The sequence below is a fragment of the Mya arenaria genome, chromosome 2, assembly GCF_026914265.1.
Source record: "Mya arenaria isolate MELC-2E11 chromosome 2, ASM2691426v1".
NCBI lineage: Eukaryota > Metazoa > Mollusca > Bivalvia > Myida > Myidae > Mya > Mya arenaria.
Genome location: NC_069123.1, coordinates 26634428 through 26655370, shown reverse-complemented (window position 1 = coordinate 26655370; position 20943 = coordinate 26634428). Strand labels below are relative to the sequence as shown.

At 34.1% G+C, this 20943-nt stretch overlaps 1 protein-coding gene across 1 annotated transcript in view; it reads left to right on the top strand.

Moving 5' to 3' along the window:
- The window catches only part of LOC128214037 (neuronal acetylcholine receptor subunit alpha-10-like), a 32867-nt gene extending 16756 nt beyond the window's left edge, over positions 1-16111 (top strand). The window contains exons 7-10 of the mRNA XM_052920270.1: positions 10156-10347; positions 12181-12309; positions 12726-12916; positions 15527-16111. Of these exons, the coding sequence (XP_052776230.1) occupies positions 10156-10347; positions 12181-12309; positions 12726-12916; positions 15527-15964 (950 nt within the window). The 3' untranslated portion in view covers positions 15965-16111. The remainder of the gene's footprint in view (positions 1-10155; positions 10348-12180; positions 12310-12725; positions 12917-15526) is intronic.
- Positions 16112-20943: the final 4832 nt, after the last annotated feature.

Here is a 20943-nt window from a genome sequence, read left to right as displayed (position 1 = left end):
TGTTGTTAACAACGATTGACACATTTATATAACGTCAATAGTGTCATGTGTTAACAACGATTGACACAGTCCTATAACGTCCATAGAGTCATGTTCTCAACAACGATTGACACAGTCATATAACGTCCATAATGTTGTTAACAACGATTGACACAGTCATATAACGTCCATAGTGCCATGTTGTTAACAACGATTGACACAGTCATATGACGTCCATAGTGTCATGTTGTTAACAACGATTGACACAGTCATATGACGTGCATAGAGTCATGTTGTTAACAACGATTGACAAAGTCATACGAGCGTCCATGGTGCCATGTTGTTACCAAGGATTGACACAGTCATATGACGTCCATAGAGTCGTGTTGTAAACAACGATTGAAACTGACTGATAACGTCCATAGAGCCGTGTTGTTAACAACGATTGAAACTGACTGATAAAGTCCAAAGAGCTATGGTGTAAACACCGATTGAAATTGACTTTTAACTTCCAAAGTGCCATGTTGTTAACAACGATTGACACAATCATATAGCGTTCATAGAGCGATGTTGTTTACAAAGAGAGAAACTGACTTATAAAGTCCATAGAGCGATGTTGTTAACAACAATTGAAACTGACTTATAAAGTCCATAACGAATTCGGAATCAACAATTAAATAAAATGGAAAGTTTAAATAAGAGCTGTTTTGTTAACGGCTGACAGAAAAATGAATCATTTTTCCGAAAAGCTGTTAAAATTGAATGAATTTAGGCGAAGCTTTACAGAAATTACGTTTAAATGAGTATCTGTCACTCGGAACTCCTCGGCCATTTTCCATCGAAAACAACCTCGGATTTATATGGACGGTTTTACATGCCAGACTTCTAAATATTTAACTATGCTGCAAGCAGATCGCGTAGTAATTTCAAATAAGCAGTTACACTAAATTTCTTCACCCTTAGAAATCATAAATATTTATGCAATAATGGACTTCAGTGGCAATCAATTTAGACTTAGTAATACACAATACACGTCAAATCTCTACAATTAATAATATTATTTATTTTTACGAACTACTTCTACTAATGTACCGGCATACATCAAAGGTTGTTTTCGATGGAAAATGGCCGAGGTGTTCCGGATGGAGTATTTGTCAGTTTATGTGCTTGTTCATAAAAGTGAGTACAATAACTCGATTTGAACTGTTTTTAAAAATATTTAACCAACATAACATCTGTCAACAAGCTCCTTTAAGTATACAAGTCTGATTCAGTGTATGTGGTAGAAATCATACCATCATCCTCTCCGATTAATCGGAGTACCTCGGATGCATTCTCCAACGCAGTGATCTCCCTTAACAAGCAAAACAACGTCTCTGTCATCATGAGCGAGTATAGTCTGGAGTTCCTTCCCCTTGCACTATCGTTATCAGTAATGTATGGAATATTAGTAAGCAGGGTACCAGATAAAACGAGTAAACATATACATAATAGATATCTAAATGTTGTTGTTGTTGTTTTCTCGTTTTTTGGATATTTTTTTTTCAAATTTCAAATATTCAAGATGCATTATGGTTAAAATACAAAACGTAATTAAAATAAAAGATATTTAAACATATGAAAACGTGATTTACAAGGTTGTAGGGATTAATATACTGTAAGGAAAGTAACACTGGTTGGAGTTTGCCTCGGATGCATACGAACGGTCTGTTTACAATGTCAGGAGTTCGCGTAGTAATTTCAATTTAGCTGTTAAACATAAGAACTTTCCTCTTATGAATCTAAATGATTTATGCAATAATACACTTCACTGGAAATCAACTTGAGCTTCGTAATAAAAAGAACATTTTAAACATTTCAATAAGTTAATATTTTTATTAATAATTATACGATCTACTTTAACTTAAACACTCACATACATCCGAGGCTCGGTGTATGTCGGAGATTGCCGAGGATTTCCGAGTGCCTATCCGAACATACTGATAGCCATACAATGTAACATTTTATCATTTATATAAGCACTCATAATGACGCTGTTGGATCCTGCGTGTAGATCTTCCTGGCATAATATTTCACATAAGGTACGACGTCAATTATTCCAATTTTCTGTTCAATGTTTACTTTTAAGTCTATATCATCTTTCGGCACATTGTAACTCCCAGCCCAGTGGTGTTTTGTAAACGTGTACGTGAAAAGAGGTCCAGATTTTTTATCGTTTCTTGCGAGTTCATGGCACGCCCTTTTGCGAATGGCGTCAAGATCTCTGCAGTAAACGGGCAATTTGCTCCTAACATGATAAGTCCCGCAATCTGTACGATTGAGTGGTTTAGTCCAAATTTCGCAGCCGGGGATATTTTTATCAACATCACATCGCATTATTTCGAGGCCCTGGTTCCAGTAACCACATAATGCACGTTGGTCGTCAGTCTTATGGATAGGTGAAGCAGTGTTCATGAAAAAATGGGTGTTCGGGACATACACAATATCGTCGTCCGTTTCGTATGGCAAGGAAAGATTCTGGTAAAAGAAGGGTTCGCTTCTGCCGTGTATGTACAGCGAAGCTTTGGTGTAATTATGTTTGTCCAGCATCTTTTGTATATACTCATCAAATATTCTAGTCACAAATATTGGGCCAGCAACGCCAAGAATACCAATGAGAGACGCGTGTTCTTCCAGCTTTTCCAACATCATAGCCAAAAAGGGGTGCCCTCGGCTGCATAACATGATAGCATTGTTAATGACATAAGGTTTGCTCCAAGGGAAACCGAACGCGCTATTTTGAAACGGCTCTGGTGGAAAAATGCACGAAAATTTGCTGGTAACACGATCGAGAGGTCGAAGACATTCAACATCCAGGTCAGCATATATGCCGCCATATTGGTGAAGAATGAAATACCTCATCGCATCTGCTCGATTCATGTAATGGGTGTAATTATTCCATGTTTTTAAGAAAAACGGATACTCGTCAACGATAAGCTGATTGGCTGATGTATCGGTCCAAAAATAGTACACCCAATCAGGATTCTTGTTGACAAAGGATTTGATAAAGGGGACATATTTTGTTGGAACATTTACGTCTTTATAGGTCTGGTGTATTATGTGTTGAATTTTGGGTGGCCCATCTTCCAATGTGGGGAAATCGGCAGTAACTTCCGGTTCGAGGAACAGTTTTGCTGAAATGTATGACATATAATTATATGATAAGTTAAGTACGGTCATTATTATGTGGGGCAATAGAAAGAAGTTATATCAACAATTACATCATTTGTTTGCATTTATATAAAATAACAAATTTCTTTAAACTTCTTGAAAACAATCCCGACGGTGTCAACAAAATACATAGCGAACCCAATTCTATATGGAATTATTTGTTATTAACTACAATAGTAAACTACAAAAGAATATATGAAACATTCTTCCGAGCGGTCATTTATTTTATATTCGAATTATGTTTTGTCTTAAGTGTTTTCCAATCGGTCTTTTATAATTTAGATCAACATTTTTGGACTTTCGTGTTCTCTGAGGGAAGAACCGAACGAGGGAGGTTACGCACAACTAATAATATTGTCACAATAGATACATAGAAAATATATCTTTACAATCAAATATCTCAAAGACGCACTCATACTCCCAAAATAGATGTACCACAATTAATTATATTTTTTTAATATTGCAAAATGAATGAATAAATGTCGGAAACAATGGTTCTTATGAAAGATACCAAGTTTAATTTGAAAAAAATGAGCATAAAACGAATTTCTTCCTTAAAGTTACACTCTTATTCAAAATCAATTCATACACATGTATAACAAACATCAATTTTTACTGATAAACCTTTGACTACTTACTAAATAAAGCATTTATGGAAAATATTAATTACTGATAACAAGATTGTAACCGAGTATTTAATAGCAGAAAGCGCAAAAATATTAAATGATTGGTGAATGCTAAAAGATTTACAGTTATCTATCATAGCCTCATAAGGTAGAAATACCGTGTTTTCTGCACATTTATTTCAATTCAAACTCGGTATCCTTCATATGAAACCATAATTGTTGTGGACATTTATTTATCCATTTGGGAATATTTAAACAATATTAATAATTGTGGTACATCTTATTTGGGAGTAAGAGTGCATCTTTAACAGACGGTAGTAGACCACAATAAATCTTCAAGCATTTACCATTTCATTCAATATTGTTGCGCTTTCTGCTATTAAATACACGGTTACAATCTTATTATCAGTAAATAATATTGTTCATGTGTGCATTATTTAATAAGTAGTTCAAGGTTTATCAGTCAAAATTGATGTTTGTTATACATACAGTGTTTGTATTAATTTTGAATAAGAGTGTCAGTTTAAGCTTATGGGGTTATTGTATTGACAATTTCATATATTTGGACAAAGCAAATACTTGTGATAAATAAATTAGTTACAAAACACTAAATTGAATTACGGGCAACAAACACTGACTGACCCTTTGATAGTACGTGTATACATGTCTGCTCCACATTGTTGTGTTTGAATTCATGGTCGACTGAACATAATGGCCGTTTAATTATTTTCGTTCCATTGTTACCTTAAGACGGAATTAAACTAGTATAATATTAGTTGAAACATATTTATTATCCAACGATTGTGAAACCAGTTATTACAACATTATATTAATCACTCTCGTTGGTCCGATTTTACGCGAAAGTGTTGTCTTCGAGTCAACACATTTATTCACTCAAATTCATGCACAACATAAAAAAATTGAGGTAATTGATAAAGACAATACAATTCAGAGGCTCAATTTGAATATTCAAAGACATAACATACATTCAAATAAATCAAATATTTAAAGACCAGATAGTCCCGTGTAACAGAATAAATATTGCACATCAATCATTGGATTCAAATTGTGTTATAGTTTACGTATTATAAAATGGATGAAGTACAATGGGAGAGTTAACTTATAATTGCAAAAATGTCTCAGTAATGAATTGTAATGTTTTAACGAATTTATATAAGAATTGCAGATACCATTTTCATAACATATTCAAAAATTCCTGTTTATTAGTTGTGTTTACCAACTGTTCAAGTATATATATGTTTGGATGTCTGTTGAAATATGGTTGTATATACTCTTGTGTGGTGGGGGACACATGAGAACCCGGAGGAAACCCACTTGGGGTGAGAATCGAGTGCGCTAACCCCTGCGCTAACTGGACACACAGTCTTAACCTCAATATGATAAATTCTTTCTCACTAAAAGTTTATTGGCAAGATGACAGCATTTTCTGTCATATTTTAAATCATTATTAAACTCGAAAGCACTATTAATAATAAACAATTTGTTTACATCTCCGTAGGAATAAAAATAGTCGATGTTTGACCCTATTAAATGTTAACAATTACTTTTTAATCAGAATACAAAAAAAAGGATATAAATCGTCTTGACTGTTTGCGTAAAATCGCCTTTGGCAGGAGAATTCTCTAACAACAAAGAAAAGGAAATGTGAAAGGAACACTAAATGATGCATAATGTTGATGTAACCTAAAGGGAAAAGATAAACATAAAACCATTTCTAAAGGACTTATCGTTTTTCTTCAAGTATGGAATGTATCAATACCCTTACAAATAAAAAACGTTAAGACACGTTTTATATATAATTATAGATTTCATTGAAATTTTAAGAAAAACATTCAGAGAATTTGCCACTGGATTTTTGTGGAGGCAATAAAATAAAATAAAATTATTATCCAAAACAAGGCGTGTTATACATGTCTTTGTATCACCTTTTTAGACGTTTTTTTTTTGTTTTGTTTTTCTATTGCTGTTGTTTTTCCAAATATGATTTATTTGTGATCTATATATATTAGGCTCCTTTATAAACGGCAATATTGCTTCTATTTTCGCAGTTTAAAGTTTCTGTAATAAATAATCTATTTAATATTCCTACTTTCATATTAACAATCATGCAAACTAAATTTTCAAACAGACGACTTAAATGGATTATATAGTAAAACAGGTACCTTTATTTCCACCATATGGACGAAGATACAATACATATGATCATGGTATAACATATTTTGCAAACAGACGACCAATGATTGATATAGTAAAACATGTGTTAAAACGTATATACAGTTTGCAGAATGTCATACATGACTTTAAAGTGATACTCGTATTTAAAATCGATGCATACACATTTATAACAAACATTAATTTTGAGTGATAAACTTTCAACTACTTACTAAATAATGCATTTATGGAAAAATATTAATTACTGATAGCAAAGTTGGAACCGTGTTTTTAATAGCTGAAAACGCAAAAATATTAAATGATTGGTGAGTGCTAAAAGATTTACAGTGATAAACTATCGTCTCATAAGTTTGAAATATCGTTTTTTCTGCACCTTTGTTTCAAATTAAACTCGGTATCCTTCATAAGAACCATTGTTTTCGATATTTATTCATCCTTTTTGGCACATTAAAATGTTTCAATTGTGGTATAACTTATTTGGAAGTAAGAGTGCATCTTTGAATATTTAGCATTGTTCATTCTGCGTGACCCTTATGTATATATTTTATACAAACATGCATGTAGAGGGACAGATGCGCATTTTATTTCTGAATATAGGTATATGAAATATATTGTATTTGATAGAGTTATAAGGAAAATATGTAAAAACAAATATAATCACATGTTACGATTTTCGACTTGGCCTGACCATTTGACGTTCTGTTCTGTTCTGTTAAATTAAATAATATAAAACAATATATATGAAGACAGTGTGTGTATACCACGTGATAAATTACGTCATAAATGCTACGTCGCAAGGCAACATTCTGCTTCGAATGATGACTTTAAACAAAGATAACTTTTCTTTTTCGTCACCATTTGAAATAAAACAAAGGGCAGTCTATGCCGCTTAAAGAGCGGTATACACTGAAGATATCTTGTACAGAAAATGAAATGTATTACCTTCCTGTAGTAGTTGCATGGCCACTGTAGGTCTATCCACCATTTCATGTTTAACATACTCCATTCTCCTCTCTGTAACTCCTAAATGATATTCTCCTTTTTCCCATAAGACATTTTTAGATCCTTTAAAACTGAGGTATAATGCAAATATAATCAAAAGAAAAAATAATTTTAAAATGTTTTTTCGTTTTAACAGAATTTGTTTCATTCTTATATGATAATAAAACCAATGGATATTGACTGTTAAGCATGAACTAGATATTTGGTTTAAAACTTATGTAGCATATAGGATATCAATATAGCGTGGCTTTCGTGTTGCTACACGATTTGCCGAATTGTTTAGTAGTTATTAGGATTACTGTAATCCGTCCCATAAATACTGCACCCGTTCACGGATATATAAATGGACAATGGATTGGAAAGTATTCTTAATATATTTTTTATATAGATTTATTTTGAATGCTCGCAGAAAAAGATCAGCAATCATCATAATAATTTTAATAATTTTACTTTATAATTCAATTCATTCATTCATTCAAACATATTTATTAAGTAACGTAAACATATTGTGTCTTGTTACATGATAATTTTAATTTACATTATATTCCACGTGACATAATCATTTCTAATCAATTAATTGCATATTAAGATATACATATAAAAAAAGGGAAAACTAATAAACATATGCATATATATAATACTTCCCGAGTACGCTCTAGGAGACCCAGAGGCCCCAATATCACGAAAATACTTAAGTCAAATTTCAATATCAATCTCGACCTATTTTACCATATAACATCAAAAGTTATTAAAAATCGTATATGTTTTAACACCTTATGAGAGCGCATTCTATCATAGAATTTCTCCCACCTCAGATAAGTAGATCCAATAATTTAACCATGCTAGATATTCTTATCTTGCCCACGGGCGAAGATAAAATGCCTGAATGGAACTCCTTTTACCACATTGTAATTACCTCCCTTGTTGAAGACTGTCGTCAGTAGCATCAAGGAAATCTTGTCTTATGGTAATATTTAGAACGCTAATTAATTATTTCTCGCTTCAATTTTCACCATAAAACAGTTTTCAGGCACCATTCAAGAAATAATGCTTCATTCTCCTTAGAACTATTTAAAAAGACCGATTTGACTATTAACATTAACTGGATCACTGCGCGTATATCCATTACAACCACGTGCTATCGCATATCCATACGCAATTATTTTCACTAAGCAAAAAAGAGTTCCAGCAAAAAATACATTTTTACTTAATTTTGTTTAACTGAGGCGGGAGAAAAAGCATCTACCATAGCCGCTCGTATAAGACAGGTTCATCCCGACCCTCGCGCAGGGTGTTTTGCGGAAACTCGGTAAACCTCGTTTCCGCAAAACACCCTACGCTCGGGTCGGAATGAGCCTATCTTACACTCTCGGCCATGGAAGATACTTATAATCTTCATTAAACTTTGGGCTAAGATTTCAACGGAAAAATATTCTACAGCCAAAATAGTGTTTGAGTACAATCCAGTATTTTTAACAATTCCTCAAGAATATGGTTTCCTCTATAAATATTTTTTCTTTAAAATATTGACTTTTTATCAAACATGCAAGGAATTGAAAAATACTATATTTTTATGAGTTAAAATGAGTTGTGTCTGAGATTGAGATTTGACTTAAAATGATTGCGATAACTGTAGTGCAAAAAATGTCACAAAAGTGGTGACAAATTTTCAAATCTGGCGATTTTTTAGGGTGGGTCCTGTAAACTTCATACCCGCATTCGGGCAAAGTCCATTCGGCGAGTGTCCCAATAAGATTAACTGTTAAAGTATTTTAGGTTTTTGGAGCATTGTGCACAGACAGAATGTAACCCTGGTTAGAGCAACCCTGGTTCTTTAACCTGCACCAGTTTATAGCATTGCCACACGGGACCACCATTTTACGTCCCTCCCGGAAGACGATTAGTATTTTCATAGTGTTGAGTTGGGAATCGAACCGTGACCCCTGGATTGACAATTTATTGTGTAACCACAATACCACGGACAACATCACATATATTATTAAGCGACACTGAATTGCTCCATTATGGGAAAATGTTGACACTAATTAAGCCTATAGTTTGTCTATTTCTCTTCTTAAGGGGATTACTACCCCACCATTCCATGATCTTTCAACTGTTAGCCAAACTGTTAATACGTCTAATGTCCGGAGATCAAAAACCATTGATCAATAGTGATCGATCTATATATTATTTCAATTTCAAGTCCAGTCAGCACGTTTATTCTCACGAATTCGTGTCACCTGAAACGTCAATCCCTTAAATGATTAGAATGCATTTAAGAAGTCTATCAATGCGATGCCCTAAAAGCGCTCAACATAGGTTGATGATTTTTTTTAATTTAAAGACCTAGTTTAAGGAATGTTTGGCATGATAATTCCCTGATGTCCATCTCCTGCTAATTGCACTGGTGTCACAATAGGGGCCAATTTCCTGTGTATTCGTTTATTGGCTCAGGGCCATTTATGGTCCATTTTTATACTGAAACATCCCAACTTGACTGCACTGCAGGATACTCAGATTGGAGATCTGATAAGACAATTAGGCATTAAGATTAAGATCAATTAACAGAGGTTGTGTACAAATACACGTTTGTTGTTGTTGTTTTTTTATGGGGAGGGGGTCATTTATAGAAGGCTTAAACTAGGCCTTTGAATGCAATCTCATGTTTTACTCATTTGAGATAAATTATCAAAAAAAAGCAAACAATGCATACGATGTTACAAGTTAAACAAAGTTAATTAAAGTTTTATATGAAAAAGCTCTTCAAATATAGCCACCCTAATGGTCAAAATCGTGTTTTGGGCGAATAAATAAATAAAAATGTTATTACTTGGTCACCAAGCCGGAGTGGGTTTCCGCCGGGTACTCCGGTTTCCCCCACAACACAAGACCACACTCTCGCGTAAAATCGTGCCAAATAAGAGTGATTGATATATTGTTGTTATAACTTGTTTCACAATAGTTCGGGCTTCCATAACTTTAATGTAGATATTAAGTTTTTTATGTGTACTACACATAAAAAGTCTTAAAAGGTAATAAATCACGTGTAGCTGAAGTTCTTTAGCTAGTTTCACAATCGTGGTGAAATGAATATGTTTAAACTAAACGTTTGCTTTCATTGGAAGGATTTTTACCATTAATCTAGGAATCCTGGAGTATTTCGCCAAAAACAACGCCTGGATCGTCGAACATGTGGTGTCCAAGCGTTACGTTCAGGAGTTCGATGACGGAAATTTTTCTGACATCACGTATACCATCTACTTGAAGCGACGTCACAACTTCTACGTCATCACAATCATGTTCCCGAGCATACTTGTGAGCATCGTCGCCGCTGTCGGTACGTCCGAAGAAAAGCGATTTAAAGTTGGCATTGCTAAACACTAAGCAATGGCAGTGTGTGTATACCGCGGGATAAATTACGTCATAAATGCTACGTCGAAAGGCAACATTTTGCTTAAAATGAAGACTTCAATCAAAGATTTATTTTACAACACTATTTTAAATGAAACAATGGGCAGTCTATGCCGCTTACAGAACCACGCCTTCGGTTTATTGATTAGGCAATAAGTTTTATCCAACACTTCGATAAACCTATTTCCAAAATAATGTTTTGAGAGTGCTCCGTCAGACGGCCGTATTGTGAAAAGGTTTGTCGAAGTGTTTTAAGAAACTATACTCTTAATCAAACTCTGTTAAAAGACTGAAGGCGGGGCTCAGCATAGACTGCACTATGTTTCATTTAAAATGGTGAATAAATAGGAAGTTATCTTTGTTTTATGTGTTCATTCAAAGCAAAATGTTGATGAAGCAAAATGTTGCCTTCTGACGTAGCATTTATGACGCAATTTATCACGTGGTATTCATACACTGAAACACTAAGCAATGGTTAAATGTTCAAAGTACCACGGACCTTAATATCACCATAAGACTAACACCACAGTTTAAGAAACAACCGTATCAGTCTTCTAATTAAATCCTCTTTAAATTTCGTAGGCAGCCTGCCATTTTACCGACAAGCGCCCAGATGATGTCATTGACATGTACATTTAACATCTTTGTACCGGCTTGAATGTGAGCCACACAAGCTTGGATGGGTCAAATACTCTTCTTTGGAGGTTGATCAGAAACATCTGAGCGCTGTCAGGAAAAGGCAGCCTCAAACAAAATTTTAAAGTGGATTTAATTTGAAGACTGATACGGTTGTTTCTTAAACCTTGGTGTTAGTCTTATTGTGATATTAAGAAATGGAATTAATTTATCTGTACACTGAAACATAAAATAACTTCAAATGGACTGTCATTAGTACTGTTTATACGGGGAAAATTGAAGATTTGAAATTGAACTTTCCGACTAAAGAAAAACACGAGAATTGGACATTGAATTATGCTTGTTTGTCTAAAGACATTATAGATATACCAACATATCGCACACCATTTTAAAGGCAATTGACTCTTCTTTCCATGTCACTTATTTAAAAATGGATTGTTTTTTATGTTGGTTGAGAAAATTGCATAAAACTGGACTCTACCGCGAAATCGGGTAAGTTTGAGTTACATACCTTGTTTCTTTTTTGTATATGAAAGACACTAAATATCTTCAGATGTGTTGTTTATCTCATTGTATATGTACCCAAAATGGTTTTAAACAGCATTTAAGTGACAAACAATGATCCAGATGCCTGTGGAGCGGCTATGGTAGATGCTTTTTCTCCAACCTCAGTTAAACAAAATTTAGTTAAAAAGCTTAGTGAAAATAATTGCGTACGTATATGCGATAATACGTGGTTGTCATGGATATTCGCGCAGTGATTCAGCGTGTGTTAATGGTCTGATCGGTCTTTAATTAGTTCTAAGAAGAGTGGGCAAGATAAGAATTTCTAGCATGGTTAAATTAATGGATCTACTTATCTGAGGTGGGAGAAATAGGTTTTCCGCTACCCCAGAGGGCGGAAGGTCTCCATGAAGATGACGCCTCTGCAGCCATATGCCGCATTCCTATCTATGTTTTTTATGTATGTGTGTTTAAAGACTGTTTTTCTGGTACCTTTAACTATCTATGTGTTCCAAGTTTTCTGCTACCCCAGAGAGCGGGGAGAAGTTCATCTGGTACTTACGACCCAACTGCAATTAAGCTGTCCTCATAATCATCGTTTACTATCTATGTGTTCCAGGTTTTCTACTACCCCCAGAGAGCGGGGAGAAGGTCTCCCTGGAGGTGACCGTTCTCCTGTCACAGGCTGTCTTCTTGCTCCTCATATCTGACTTCCTGCCGCCCAGCTCCGACAATATGCCTATTCTGGGTAGGTTATACTTTTTATATTACTGGATTAATTAAGCATTTTTTGTAAATCATTGAATGTAAGAAATATAAAACATTCATAGTAATGTAAACTGAACTACAATTTGACAAATATAGTTTTAATTGGTGTCTCAATGTATAACTAAAAAACAGAATTGTAATTGTTATGTGTTCTGAAAAGAAAAGATGTTTTAGGGTAGAGTCTTTAAAAGTTAGATATACAACTGGAAAAAAAATCATGAATTTTATGTATATGTCAAAAACCTTTTTGATATAACCGGATTTCGAGTATATACGTCGTTACTATAGCAACGCTTTATAGTTTTTGTCTTGATTTATAACCGGTTATATGGATGTTAACTCAAAAATATAATTAATTTGATAAAAAAATAGTGTAGGGGTTTCACCCCATTCCAGGCCTGTATTTCGCCGCCTGCATGATCCTCGTGAGCTTATCTCTCGCACTTGCCATCCTCGTGCTCAACGTGCATCACCGTGGTGACGTTGCCGGCATCCCACTTCCGGTCTGGCTTCGCGCCCTTCTCCTCCGCACTTGCCCGCCGCGCAGGCACAGGAGAGACACACAGGAGATACTTCCGGACATAAACGTAAGCAATGTCAGCCATTATTAAAAAGAAATATTTACGAGGTTCAATTATCTTTATTTAAAAATTGTCATTTGAACCATTTATTAATTATGGTCTTTATAATACACTCCACAAAATTAAAGGGCTATAATTTCATCAATTTAATTATTACAAACAATTTCTTTTATTATATGTCTACATGATATCTGGCCCCAATTTCTCGAAACTTCTTAAGCTTAACAGGCTTAAGTCGCTTATTTCAGTTAGCCCAAATACATACTTATAATGGGTTTTTTTGATAAAAAATGGTTCCTTCTAATAAGCATACAGATTTTTCATATATATTTTCTAAAACCACTTAAAGCTGTAAATATAACGCATATTATAGAACAACAAAAATAGTGAGTTTAGCTTAATCCTGTTATAAAGGACTTAAGAAGTTTCGAGAAATCCGGGCCTGTAGTCAACAATTAAATTTCAGTAGTGACCACACCTTTTGATCTCATGTGTTTACCATTGTTATTCGCTATTACGTACTTTAATTATAGCTCTTTAATTCTGTGGTCCTTCAATTATTTTGAGGAATATATATTGGAAACAAGATATATAATTTCCATTGTTAGTTCATTGTATAAATCGGTTAAATGCGCAATATTACACCCAGATCAGATTTACCACAATTAATAATATTGTTAAAAATATTCCAAAAAGGATGAAAAAATGTCGAAAACAAAGGTTCTTATGAAGGATACCGAGTTTAATTTGAAAGAAATGAGCATAAAACACGGTATTTCTACCTTATGAGACTATAGTAGACCACAGTAAATCTTTTAGCATTCACCAATCATTTAATATGTTTGCGTTTTCTGCTATTAAATGCACGGGTACGATCTTGTTGTCAGTAATTGATATTTTCCATAAATGCATTATTTAGTAAGTTACATAGTTAAAGGGTTATCAGTCAAAATTGATGTTTGGTATACATGCGTATGTATTGATTACGAATAAGAGTTTGTAAGTTTGATATTCGGTGCACAGATAAGCTTGTCAATTTTTAGGCATTCACGACAATGTTAAATTTGTATGCGTAGTGACACAACACAATGTTGGTTTAAAGGGGATGTCTCACAGATGATAAAATAGCGAAAAAAAATTGTCGAAAAATGACATAAACTTGGCATCGATGTGTACAATGCATTGAAACTTACTAACTGAAGTACCACATAGTTTACAATTTATTTAAGTTCAGCAGTTATTTCGTATTTTTCCATTAAAAAAGATTACTGGGTATGTCTACCAGGTAGAATTCATTAATTATGCGAGATTGGCTATCGGTGTTATCACTTGATATTACCGAGGTAGGTGTATACCTTAATTATGTCACCCGCTTCAAGTAAGCCGTACTAGCTCAGTGAGTTAGACGCTGGACTTCGCCGTTTTTGGCGACGCGGTTTCGAACCCGGTCTCCGACACATAATTTTTTTACATTTTGGTACCTTTTTTACAATTATGATATCAAAGCGTAACACATTCTTTTAGATAATTGTCCTGAGATTCGTCACAGAAAAAACCTTTAAAGGGTATTGCTTATGGATTACTAATATAAAACAATCATCGAAAATACGCTACAGATAGATTTATGGCAGTTTGTATTTTTGTTCATTTCAACTGAAATCGGACGAGGAATGACTTGTTAAACATTTGAAGGCCAAAAAAGTGTACTTGAAGTATCGGTAATTATTTATATATTATTTGCATGTCAAACCTTTTGAGATGATACCAAAATAATATGGGATCATCAAGTTTCCAAAACTCACCTTATTGTTCATAGGAAAAGTTGACATTCAACTTAAAAATACCTCTTAATATTGACTAATTTGGAAATAAGTCACGTCTTATAATCATTTGACAGACTAATAGTTCCGATATATAATTATAGTGCAGAAGTATAGGGTTTTTCGAAAGCAGATGCACTTGCGAAAATTCAGCTTCATTTCTTTAAACAGTTTGAGGCGAAAATTTTCAACACAGAATTATCCTATACTTATTATCATTTATAATCCGATTTAGACCGAAAATAACAATATCGGTAGAAAGAAAATGATCAAACTAACAAATAACTTGGGAATATGATTTGTTATTGGTCCCATATAGAACTCAGCATACTGCAGCAGAAAGCCACTGAGAAAACAGAGTCTTACGTATTATTTGACATTTCGGAGTCCAAGTAGTTTAACCGGTGATATATTTAAGCGATATATTTCTAAAGCTTAACGATTCTTTTCAAGTCTGTCGAAATACATACGTACTATTATGCTTTTTTTCTATGTCTAATTTGTTTATGTATTTCTTTGTTACATTTGCTTGTTCGTGCAAAATGTTTGCACAATTTATTTAAATAGTCACTGTTTTAAATCTTAAATATGTTCATGAAACTGGTCGTGTCTGAAAACAATTTGCCAGATGCGTTTTTGTTTTCGTCGGATACTAACGAAAGACCCATTCAGTTAGACTCTTCGTAGCGATAATAATAAAGTGGGACACACGTGGGTATCCGACAAGGATGTGTGTCTAGGAGTCACACTTTGACAACCAGTTAACGTTTTTAACGCTTTGTTTTTCTGCTTGCAGTTTTGCACAGCTTCGACCATGGATATATCAACAATTGACTCGGAACTGAAACCACGTGACAACAACTCAAACAGGTGCTCGCAAACAATCACTCTCGGAATACCTCGGTGCTTTTCGTCGGCTGACATTAAACAAGATTTGCATGATGATCGGATGCTTGTTATGCTAAGAGAACAACTAAAAGCTCTTCACGGAATACAAAAACACCTGGCTGATATCAATACTGCGGATATCGAGTCGAGAAATGACATCAATCCCGGAAATGACGTCAGCGATGATGTCAACACTGATGACAAAGTTCATTGGCGTCGCTTAGCCCGCGTTCTTGACCGGATATTTCTAGGATTTTATTTGGTTTGTTTCGCCATAGTCACCCTGATTTTTATTGTGCAACTTTGTCACCCGCCTGAAAATGAATTCAAACCAAACACGTTTTAATGTTTATAGACAGAATTGACCTATTTTGTCGTTATCTATGTCTGGGGATGCGCGGTGTCTCCGAAATGTACAAAAGCATGACTTGTAACTGATGGTACAGATGTAGTATTATGTGTGTGTTTGTGTGAATGTGTGTGTATAGGCAAATAAAATTAAACAAAAACGGCATCATTTTTAGTAAAACATTTTCTTTGGGGTACAATTGAAGAGTTTAGGAAATAAAAGGCTAGCTTCCGGCCGTTATGCTTTTTTGAGAGCCACAATGGCAGACGAGTAAATATAAGTTTTAACTTGTGTATTTACAATGACTGTGAAACAAGTAATTACAACATTATATTTATCATTCTCGTTTGCAAAGTCTTACGCGTAAAAGAGGTATTGTGTTCTTGTGGGAACCGGAGTATGAATACCTGACGAAGCGGGTGCGCTCAATTTCGAGTAAAATACAAGATCTCCATTTCGTTCTTACAAACATGATGTGCATTGTATGTGCGTTAATAACACATTTCAAGGAACACCTTTTTTGTTGCTGAGGACCGCGTCGTTAGTTACGGAAAGTCGACAAATGTGTCTTGATATTGACAAATTCAGTACAATTCACGAACGGAAAGTCAAAAACGTTTTCGACTTTCAGGATCTTATGACACAATTCACAACTTCTCCCTCGAGAATATGTCTATTTTTTATATAAACATGTATTCGTAAAAGGAAGCATTATAGTCGTTGTAAGTAATTCAAAGAAATAAGCTTTATAGACGGAATAGGTGAACATAGCTATGTAAGGTATACAACTTGTAATATATCATTCATTATCGAAACTAAATAATCGAAGTCTTGAGACGTGTTATAATAATAACGGCCTTTTGTTAAGTTGCCATAGTATTTTTTGTACTACGGTTTATCAAGATATACAGCACGAGAAAGTTGTATTCTGATACTACAAGGCGGATTTTCTTCAAAACAAAGAAGAGGAGATATATTAGCGAAAGACATTACTAGGTATGAGATATTGTTGTTGAATTCGTCTTTATCCATACACATTCAATAGGCCTAACGCAACCAGTTCACTATTCCTTTAATCGCAAATATACTCTGGTCAAAACACTGAAAGGGGCTTTAGTAAAATACACATACTAAATAATGTGAGCAAAGTTTCAACGTTGTAGGAGATGTATGGTTTTAACAAAAACTCAACTTGACATCAGGCAATAATGACAAAGTGAAACCACAGTATGTGAGTGAAACTCTCCAAAAGGAAACTTTTACAACAAGTGATCAATTAATTTGTAGTAATTATCAAAGGCAAAGAAATATTACTCTTTTGGAAGGAAGAAATTAATAATATTTATTCTATTCTCTTATTGTCTGAAAGTCATCAAAGCTGATAGAATTAAGCACATTTTTTTTAAAGACTTTGGAGGAAGGTAAATTTAATTTAATTGTCTCGAAAACATATTTTTCCAATGACATATTTTGTTCTGCAAGTGCATTACAGTATGACATGACAGTTTATCATAAAAATATGATAAATCATGACATAAAATAATATCTGTATAATGAAAGAGTTTAGAGGTTTTCAAAGCAAACTATATGTGAATACATTTTTCATACTTGCGTCTAAAAATACTTTAAAATTTCGTCAACTTAGACCTGCTAAAAAATCCCCCTGAATACAACCAAAATCCCCCTGAATTTTCAGCCTTTTGAACAAATCCCCCTGAATGGTCTCCAGAAAATATGGCATGTATGCTCAAGGGTTAAACATATGATTCAGTAGTTTGACCTTGGCCTTGGAGTGACGATTTTTTTAGTCTTTATTGGTTTTGCATATTGCCTGAATGAATCGAACATTGCAATGTGACCTCCTTCAATGGATGTAGGCGATATAGATACACGAAATGCATGGTCTCTTGACTTGGTATTGTGACCTGGCGTTTTTGGAGTATCGGTTCTGTGCGTCGCCTTGGTGATTACAGCACGTGACCACTAAACACCTTTAACATATAAAAAGGAAGATGTGGATCTTCGAGAGGGCACGAAAACCTTATGGGCGGTAGGAAGGCAGCCAACAAGTGGCAGTGGAGTTCTATATTCCTATATATTTTCTCCATCTTTTTTGACGGAGCGATTAAAAATAAGTTCATTTCAATAGCGGTATAAGACACTTGCAAAACCTGCAAACCTGCAAACCTGCAAACCTGCGAAACTCTTCCTTAATTTTGCATTCAAATGTATGTAGGTGAATTTTGAATTGAACTGAATTGAATTGTGCTTGCGTAAATTCCATAAGTAAGGTAATAAATTGACTTCAGGCATATCAACTACTCACTCCCTCTCTGAGCTTGCACGTACTGGTGGACAGATTGAACGACCATCTTTTCATCGGATATAGTAACTACTTCGGGGATAGACACAGGGAGCCGTGTGGTTAATAATGGTCTTGGAATAACACATTTATTTTTTACGCAAAGTATCACTGATATCCAGAAATCAGTCCCAATATTGATTTAACTTTTAATACCCACGAAAAATAAATCAAAGGGAAGCAAATCGCCGTAGAAAAATACGTTTTAATTTCACAGTAACTTCGCTTGATTAAACGGTATTAATCAATAAAGAATGGATGTTAGTAACAAACAAGTTTGTTTTTGTTTTCTAAAAATAATTGTATAAGCATTTTAATCTAGTGAGGGTGTTTTTTTCGCCCAAAGAACTATTTGCTGTTGTTGTTTTTTTTAAATAATCTTTGCGGCAGTAATATAATACGCCCAAATACACCATTTCGGACTAGATTTTTTTTCTCAAATTGTTCTCCCCCAAACGTCCATGCCAACACTTTAAATCAAACAAATTTAGGTCCTGAGGGAGGGGTGCAAGTCAAAAGGTTACGCCCTCTTAGCTACGTCCTCTTAAGTCAAATCATCGAGCCGCCCTTGGACCAAGGCATCAAGTTGGTATTGATATTTATATAGTTATAAAGGCTTGATTCGTTCAAATTAGTTTATATATTACCAATAATACATATAAAGTACATTCAGTCTCAACGTTTCATAGCATAATACGCATGTAGATTTGCTCATTCACTAACATGTATACTATTCAATGCGCAAGAAGACGAATTCCATTTTATGTTTGAATGTCAAGTGTGGGCTGATATTTAATAGATAGAAATATATCCCTATTATTATCGACATCGACCCTCGGTGTTCAAAGTTATTAAGCTTTTTTTTCAGTCAGAAAAGATACGTTTACTGCAAAATATATTTGTTAGTCGGCGCCCAGAAGGGCACCGACTATATTTGATATTACTTTAGAAATATTCCAACTAAGGGACTAGTTCATAAATTGCAGAAAAATGCTTTCAATAGTTTCCACGTTGAATGATAAAATATGAAGTTTAGTTTGTTTTATAAAACTGAACACTTTAATTGATAATGAAACCTTAAATTATAATAGCCCTGCTTATCTTTTTTATCTTTTTTTATCTTAAATACCAACTTAATCATAACAACTCGGCCATCTCCGAGATAGAGATACAGGCCGAGGTGTTCCGATTGATATCAACTTCCGCCCAAATAGATGAAGGTTACACGGTAATATTACAATATCCTTTGTGTATGTAAACCTCCTACGCAGAAATCTCGCTTTGCGACAGCGAAAATGCCGAGTTTTGAAAAAATAACTTTGAGCTTAATTGTTTGTTTTGAAAATGTAATTCGAAAGAATGAACTCCAGATAATTCCCTCTTGGTGTATAGTCTTTTTATCCCCGTTCTTTATACACTGAGTGAAATGTGTTACAAAACTTATACAAAATATAAATCAAGGAATTCACATAACATGCCGGTACAAATAAAAGGTGAATTTTATGCTATTGTTTTTGTACATGATTCTTTTTTTAAAATAGAAATGCCAAGTTAAAGTATTTGTTTCGTTAAATTTGTATATTATACATTTTGATTCTCGCAATATATTAGAATAATAAGAATGAATCTTAAATATTAGTAAAAATGAAATGAATTGTTAAGTTACTAAAATACATTGATTCATGTTTCCATAGTATGACTGCTTATTTATAAAAAATAGTTTTCGACCGATCGCTATGTATTCATGCATAAAATTACGTTTTCAAATAATAAGAGTCATTTTCGACCTATTTCATCGTGTATATTTGTTAGAACTGTTTAAAATGAAATAAATTGTGTTATTTTTTCTGTTCTATAACATTTACATAAAACCCTATTAAACACCGTGTGCTCCATATTAACCCTTTATTGTTGAAAAATTTCATCGAAATACCAAAACGTCATTACATTTAGCCTTCTGTTCATGCAATAACTTATTACCAAAATTTATACAATCATAAACTATAACTAGATGACGTCAACAAATATAGAATTTAACATTTACATCCATTTTCTTTAGACAAACTGAGAAAACTAATTTGACAAAGATTTATTATATACGAATAAAATTGCAGTCAGAGCTGTTGTCCTAGTGAAAACAATTATCTCCATAGCTTACAGTCTACATTCCGGGATTCCTCTTACACCCAAAGAGCAGGGGGAAATGTATCTTGAGGTTACTTTGCAGCTGTCTCAAGCTGTATTCTGTCTGATGCTCTGCCACTATCTTCTTAGAATGGTTCTTTTCAACTTCCTAGGGAACTTGATTCTAATAATTAATTTACATGTACATACTAATGTATATACAGTTATCCTGGTCATATATACGTTTCCTCAATAGTCCGATCATAATCAATGCACATACACACATGTTTTAAGAACCAAGAGGCATAACTGTTGCCCAAAGAAGGTAAGGCACAATCGCCTATGCCAAGGCAAGGGTGTTTTTGTTTCAGGTATTTATTTTGCGTGCTCGGTGATGCCAGTAGGACTCATCTCAAAAGCCCTCACATAGCAAGGGTCGCTTATTTTCTGGGAATTCCTGGTATATTTTCTTCGCAGTGCTCGTGTAGAT